The sequence below is a fragment of the Drosophila busckii genome, chromosome X, assembly GCF_011750605.1.
Source record: "Drosophila busckii strain San Diego stock center, stock number 13000-0081.31 chromosome X, ASM1175060v1, whole genome shotgun sequence".
NCBI lineage: Eukaryota > Metazoa > Arthropoda > Insecta > Diptera > Drosophilidae > Drosophila > Drosophila busckii.
Genome location: NC_046608.1, coordinates 17,644,413 through 17,651,432, shown reverse-complemented (window position 1 = coordinate 17,651,432; position 7,020 = coordinate 17,644,413). Strand labels below are relative to the sequence as shown.

Below are 7,020 nucleotides of genomic sequence, written 5' to 3'. Positions count from 1 at the left end.
GTTATCCTTTCGATCCATAAAGGACATGCAGTTTTGAAATCCTGGCCATCAAAACTATCGAACTGCATACCACAATATTCAGGATTGCACAAAAAAATTTATTGAAAAAATTTACAGGGGGTTTGTCACAAATTGTGGCCCAAAGACACAAAATGTCCTTTTTCTCGGAAACTGTAAGGACTACAAGGATGTCCTTTGGAGTCCAAGTAGTGCTCATGGAGAGCTTTGAGAATATACAACTCGAAGGACGAAAGTCCTTACAGGAGCGGAGAAAAATAGCTTTTTTCGTATACAGAAAAACGTCTCTATCTTCCGAATCCTTGCCAGGATCAGGACGAAATTAGTGCCAAACGACTCCTTTTTAAGAGGTCTCTCAGCTGGGTAAAGGATATGCGGATAATCCTTGTAGTTCCGGAGAAAACAAGGATTTTGTGTTCTGCCACTTGCTCGCGCCCTGAGCAAAATTTTCTAAGTTGTTGGACAATTAGATGACCCCATATTTTTTTGATGCAGTTCGGTAGAGTATCGTCCTGTGAGTGCCGGGAACCAACAATTTTTGAAATGCAACCTAATCCTGCCGAGATATGACCACTTTTCTCAAGAAGATCGTCTGTGCTTGGCTGCCCGTGGTGGCATGCAGTACTTTATTTAACAGTCTTGCAATACAAAAAAATGTATGCATACTCTTAAGATGAAATATTAGCGGAGACAACAACCACGCTCTGTATAATAACATTGCACGCACTATCCGCGGCTTACACCACAGGGCTGCCAAGCAATGGCAATCCTCTGGAGAAAATCGGCTATATCTCGGCAGAATCAGGCCGCATTTCCAAAATTTCTGGTTCCCGGCGCTCACAGGATAAGACTTTATCGATCTGCATCAAAAAAATGTGGGGTCATCTAATTGTCCAACAACTTAGAAAATTTTCGCGGCGCGAGGAAACTGGCCAAGAACACTAAATCCGCAGTTTCTCCGGAACTACAAGGACATCCGCAAAAATGGTCTTATCCAGCTGAGAGACCATCTTAAAAAGAAGCATTTGGCACGAATTTCGTCCTGTCCTGGCAAAGGGTTCGGAATATAGCCGTTTTTTGCTATACAAAAAGCTTTTCTCGCTCTGTAATGACTTTCTCTTTGAGTTGTAATACTCTGAAGCTCTCCATGAGATTCCCTTGGACCCTAAAAGACATCTTTCGTAGTCTTAAGTTCCGAAAAAAAGGACATTTGTGTTTTGGGCCACATTTGCGACTAACCCCTGCATTTTCAGAAATTTTTTTGTGCAATCCTGGATATCCTGGTATGCAGTTCGATAGATTCGATGCCCAGGATTTCAAAAATGCATGTCCTTTTTGGATTGGAAGTATAACGAAGGAGCTGGAGCTAAAAAGCGATGAAATTGGGCATATAAAATGTAAACAAAAACGACTTAAACAACGAACTTGCTCACACAATTATTTTTATTGTACAATACATTCGTTTTGCGGCTTAGCCTTACAACTTTATTTAAAACATACATATATGTTTGGTTGGTATTAATAATGAACATCAAATAAAAATAAATGAAATGGCATTATAAATAATAGAAATACAAACAATATTTTAATAAAAGCAATTGTTTTAACATTCCTTGAAGCAGGACAAGTAGCTCATGTTGTCGCTATTGCCACTGATAGTTGATGTTGTAGTCTTCAGTCCTGATTGCTTCTGTAACTATCCAGACTGCCGGACTGACTTGAACGCTATCCTTGTTGTTCATGTGACTGTTAAGCGCTGACGCTGGTTTTCAGAATGCGTCGCTGTTGGCTTATTTAATGGTGAAGACATCGTAGCAAATACTAACATTTGTGGCAGCTCCCAACGCAGAATATAGTGCTTTATGTTGTCCGCACACATTTTGCTGTAATAAAATTAAATGAAAAATATTAATGAACATGAAATACAAATGAATGAAAGAACATTATAAATATTAAAAGTACAAACATATATATTAATTTTGATATCGTCATTGATATTGTAATCTTCAGTCCTGATAGCTCCGGTAAGACTCCAGATCTCCAGGAGGACCGCCTTTGACTCCTTTGACTCTTCGTAGAGTTCATTTGACGAGCAGTCCTTAGTCCAGTTGACTCTGATAACTCTCCAAAACATAAATCCCACTGTAGAAGCCAGATGTCTTGTATGTAAGCTGAAAAATAAAACAGATGATATTATGATTGTTTTTTTTTTATACTTGCGGTAGGCCAAAATAACTATCGCTGTTGAGTTGATAATTTTTTAATATTTTGCAGACATTTTTCATGTCATATTGTATTAAAAATCGATGAATCACAGTTGCGATTTGAAATTTGAGTTGAAATGATTAGACAATAGCAATTTGGCTTGCAATCTAGAAGCGTTAACTATTATTTGTGTGTTGATTGTAGAAAAGCTATCAGTAGGGCTATGGCCAGGCCTTTGAAAGTCTTAGCGTTGGCACTGATAAGAGCACGGCGTGTGTTCCACATCAGCTGTGTCTATTGGTGGAATCATCATAAGTCCATCAAAGCTGTAATTTAATCAGCGCAGGTGTTCAATCTATAGCAGAGGCACTCCAGATTGGAGGCCTATATGCATAAACAAATAGTGTTTGGGCAGCAGTGCATCTTAATTAAAGCGCCTTAAACTATCGGCATGCATATCTATATATCAATTATTAAGTACTTATATATAGGCCACGGCTGATATATGGCTGCAATCTATTCAAAATAATATCGCAATCAGTTGACTGACAGCCAGTCGATCGATCGATCGATTCAATATAAAAGACGACGAGCAGCAGTTTGGCAGCCAATTCAATATGAAAGCCATAACACTTGTACTCTTGGTGCTGCTATCGGGCAGCTGTCTGCTCAGCTCGAGCGTAAGTTGAGTCCACGCTTTGATTAGTAAACAAACTTACCCAGTTCATTGTTTTAAAAAGCACGCGAGCACGGATGTGGAGCAGCCGGAGAGCCTGGAGCTGGAGCTGGCGCTGCAGCAGCTGGAGGCAGAGCTGGATGACGACTATGTGGACATTGATAGCTACGGCTTCATTGGCTCCGTGCGCAAGGCGCTGAAGAAGGCATTAAAGTCGCTGCGCGGCGTTAACTGCATCGTCAAGGAGGTCACCGAGATACTGGAGGCCTGCACCAAATATATCGACGCCATTGACGCTTGTGGCACGCAGGTGCCCAAGGATGTGATGGCCATTGTCAACTCCTGCAAGGCCATGATCGGCATGTGCAACAAGATCATCCATCTGAACAGCCAGCTGTGCAACAATGATCACTACGACGACACCACAGACTCCGGCAAGATGTCCACCAAGAAGTGCAGCTGGCAGCTGTTCAAGGCCGTCATGAAGCTCACACGCAAGCTCAACAGGACCATCAAGCTGATCACCAAGCTGCCATCCAACACCAGCTCCTGCTTCGTGGGCGCCACCAACGAGGTCAAGATCACCTTCGACAACTTCTTGCCCAATGTCAATGTCTGTGTGGACAACATGTAAGCTTATTGAATAAAATTCAAAGTATTTTTATGAAATTCAAAAGAATTTGTCTTAATTGAAATTATTTTTGTGGCTGTAGTGTGTTTGTTTATTTAATGTTGACTAAGCATAGCCAACGGTAAAACAAAATAATAATATTTAAAATGAAGTACGTAAAATATTTAGAATGGAATAAATAAAATGCAAATCATGACACTGTACAAGAAGCAAAGGCTGAGTAAAACTAAAACAGATATGCGTTAGTGTTAGTTCTGAACAGTTAAATGAAATGAATTGCACAGCCTGACACATTGGTAGCGGACTGCGCTCTTAGGTTACTTAGCTTCTTCTTCTTTTTTCTGCTTTCTCGCTGTCGCTCTTTTCGTTTTGTATACGGTGGTGAGCGGGAGCGAATGAAGCTAAGTACCCAAACACTCAAAAAAAAAGAGTGCAGTCCGTTACCTTGCATTATTCTATCATGGCCTCACAGTCAATACTGAGCTCTCTTAGTTCAAAACACAGACAAAATGTATGTAAAGTAGAGAGAGAGAGAGAGAAGCTCAATCAAGGAACAGTTAGTTGTAAAAGCATTGAATGAAAATGACAAAAGCAAAAGTAAGGCAAAGAAATGAATGAAAATTTCAAGCAAGCAGCTTAAATACACAGCGAATATTATATTTACAATAATTAAACACTTAGTGAGAGCATTTAAACCAATTGTTATTAACTTACTTGCTCAAAGCAGCTCCATCAATTGCTCTGAAGAAATCACATTTTTTTTTATTAATTATTATTACACAGATCACCCTTTCGTTCGTAAGCGCTCGATGGCTGCGGCTTAACTTGAGAGCGGCCGTGGTTAAGCGCTGCTGCTGCAGCTACACTTGAGCATTGCCGTTTTGTTGCTTAGAGAGCGCTCAGCTTACTGCGCATCGTATGATGAGCGTGAGTGGGTTTTGCTGCTCGCGTATTTTGCTGCTGCTGCTGAACTGGAGAGCCGCGTTTCGTTGCTTAGAGAGCGCCGTTCATCGCTGCTGCTGCGAATGAGCTTGAGAGTCGCCGTTTCGTTGCTAAGCGAGCATCGCTAACTGTGCATCGTACGATGAGTGAGAGCGTGAGTGGCTTTTGCTTTGACTATTGATGTATGCAGACTTGAGCTAAGCATCAACTGAGTTACTTTTCTTCAATTGAGCGAGCCCACGTGCAAGTTTGCCTTGAGTGCATTCTGTTTGAAACTTTAAATGAAATGCTCTTATTTGCAGAAAATTAAATAATTAATTAAATGCAGATTACTTTTGCTTTCTATATTATATTATTGACATATGAAAAAAAAATGATTTTAGGCATACACAAATGCATGCAGGCTTTGGGACCCACTGCTTAGTTCTTGGAGAGCTGAGAGCACAGCTTGATGTTCGCGGGGAACTGAGTGTAGTAATTGGTGAGAGTGTTGGTGGCATTAACCACACAGGTGCCGGCATTGGAGCCGGTTTTTGTGATCTTCTTGCCCAGAGCAATAGCCGTCTTGGTCTGCTTGTAAAGAGTGAAGACAGAGTAGAGAACCTTGCCGCCACAGTTGCTGGTGATCGATGGCTTCTCCTCGTTCTGGGTGCTGGAGCAGATGTTCTCCTGGTAGTTGATAATGTTGTTGCAGGTGGTGATGATCTTCAGGTTGGCGTTGATCAGATTGGTGACATCCTGAGTGGCAGCGATGCCGCAGCCAGTGATATCTGCGGCGTATTGCAGAGCGCTAGCCTTGATGCCAATGACCCACTTGATCAGACAGTTGAAGCCCTTGACGGTGCGCAGACAAGCCTTGATGACCCACCAGGTGGTGGAGAAGAAGCTTCCAAACTCGGGCTCAAAGTTAATGAACTCATCGTCAGACAAATCGTTGGGCGCGAACTCCATGCCCACATCGGGTGCCTGGGCCAGAGGCTGGAAGGTTCCAGCATTTACCTGTTCCAAAGGACAATTAGTTAAGTTACTCTATATGAAAACTGCGATTCTTTTACTTACGCTGAGCACACAGACAGCGGCGAAAAGCGCGAACAGGGTGAACTTCATCTTGAGCTTGGAAAATGTTTACTCAACACTTTGCTGGACGCCTGCGGACTTTTTATAGCGCTCGGCACTCGTCAGTTTATCTATCCACCCCAGCATATCTATCTGCTCAATCATCTATAATTATATATTTTTTATTTTGCGGCAATTCAATGGTCAACACACTTGGCGCTTGAGGCTTAGCAAAGTTTATTTATTTTCGGTGCTCTAGCACCGCAAACTGCGCATATCATTGCATCTGCTGATAAGACACAGGCCAATTGCTTTTCATTTTGCCAAACACATGTTTATCTCAATTGTCAAAGTCGATTTTTAAGCTCTTATCACTACCACTGATAAGCCAAGCAGCCGGCCGTTAAGCCCTTTGTCCATAACCCTGCTTAAGTTCTTCGAGGGCTAGCCATGTAATTTGTTGACAGCATTAAGGGCAGGGATTTTAAACAGGAAAAGAAATAATAATTTCAAACTAATAAACTTTAACAATCGTGTTTTGATCCAAAAAAATGTAAAAGAAAATTTAAGCACAACTCCTTTGAATTGAAAATAAATGAAAAAGAAATTTGTATCTTCAAATTTTGTAATATAAATCAATATACATATAGCTAAGTTAACTGCTATTTAAAAAGTTTGTTATTAATATAAAAATGAATAACTAAATTTGTAAATAAAAATTTATTATAATACAAAAATATATATAATATTTTTGGTTTAAACATTTAACAAATTTTCGGTTTATGCGTAATTATGCGATTGTGGATTAATAGTTTATCCCTATTCTTTTCAAGACAATTACAACATTTATATTTTAATATATGTTTAGCTGGTTACTTAAGCAGTTGGTATGTGTTTGATTGTTGTAATTTTTGGTGGTGTTAGCCTGATCCATTAATATTTAATTGTTCTTTTGGTTCTTTTTGTGTGTGTGTGTGCTGAAAAGTGCTGGAGTCTATTTACCAAGGGCCGGCAAGCCTAACTCTAAGCAAATCTCTATACTAAACATATATTAATTTCTTTGAGTTTCTAAATTGATCGCAAACACGCCTCTTGAATTTATTTAGCAAATGACAATCCAGTGAACAGAAAGACAGACAATTTGTGCTTTCAGTTTTCTCTACTTTGCACTGCTTACTCTCTATTTCTATCTCTTTCTAATTATGACTCCCTTTTCAGCTCCTGTTCCTTTTCAATGGCATGATGCAGATGCAGATCGATTGAGTGTCGGCCTGTGAGTGTCGCAAGCCACTCGATTTTGAAATTGCGTCAGGATTTAATTAATTTCCAAGTTGTATCAGCCTGTGCAAAGCTGCTGAAACAAAAAAACAATTTGTGCTTTCTTGGGGCTGTGTCACGGCTAGCTTTTGGTTGCTGTCACGACTCGCAGAGCTTGCTTTGTGTATCGGCTGTATTTTAGTGCAGTCACCTTCTGTTGATTTCTGTTCAATAA

General features: G+C 40.3%; 2 protein-coding genes and 1 long non-coding RNA gene across 3 annotated transcripts; 1 reads left to right on the top strand and 2 right to left on the bottom strand.

Moving 5' to 3' along the window:
* Positions 1–1,621: 1,621 nt before the first annotated feature.
* Positions 1,622–3,030, bottom strand: LOC108605983. Its single transcript, XR_001915404.1, has 3 exons — positions 2,943–3,030; positions 1,985–2,189; positions 1,622–1,901 (listed from the first exon to the last, which is right to left on the bottom strand). It is a non-coding gene; the product is annotated as an uncharacterized LOC108605983 (long non-coding RNA).
* On the top strand, positions 2,795–3,568 carry LOC108605982. The gene is made up of 2 exons (XM_017995805.1): positions 2,795–2,903; positions 2,964–3,568. The coding sequence occupies exons 1-2, from the start codon at positions 2,841–2,843 to the stop codon at positions 3,531–3,533; spliced, it is 633 nt and encodes a 210-aa protein (XP_017851294.1). The 5' UTR covers positions 2,795–2,840; the 3' UTR covers positions 3,534–3,568.
* Positions 3,569–4,790: 1,222 nt separating this feature from the next.
* On the bottom strand, positions 4,791–5,621 carry LOC108606079. Its single transcript, XM_017995923.1, has 2 exons — positions 5,532–5,621; positions 4,791–5,471 (listed from the first exon to the last, which is right to left on the bottom strand). Exons 1-2 carry the CDS (start codon positions 5,577–5,579, stop codon positions 4,893–4,895), a joined length of 627 nt encoding a protein of 208 aa, XP_017851412.1. The 5' UTR covers positions 5,580–5,621; the 3' UTR covers positions 4,791–4,892.
* Positions 5,622–7,020: the final 1,399 nt, after the last annotated feature.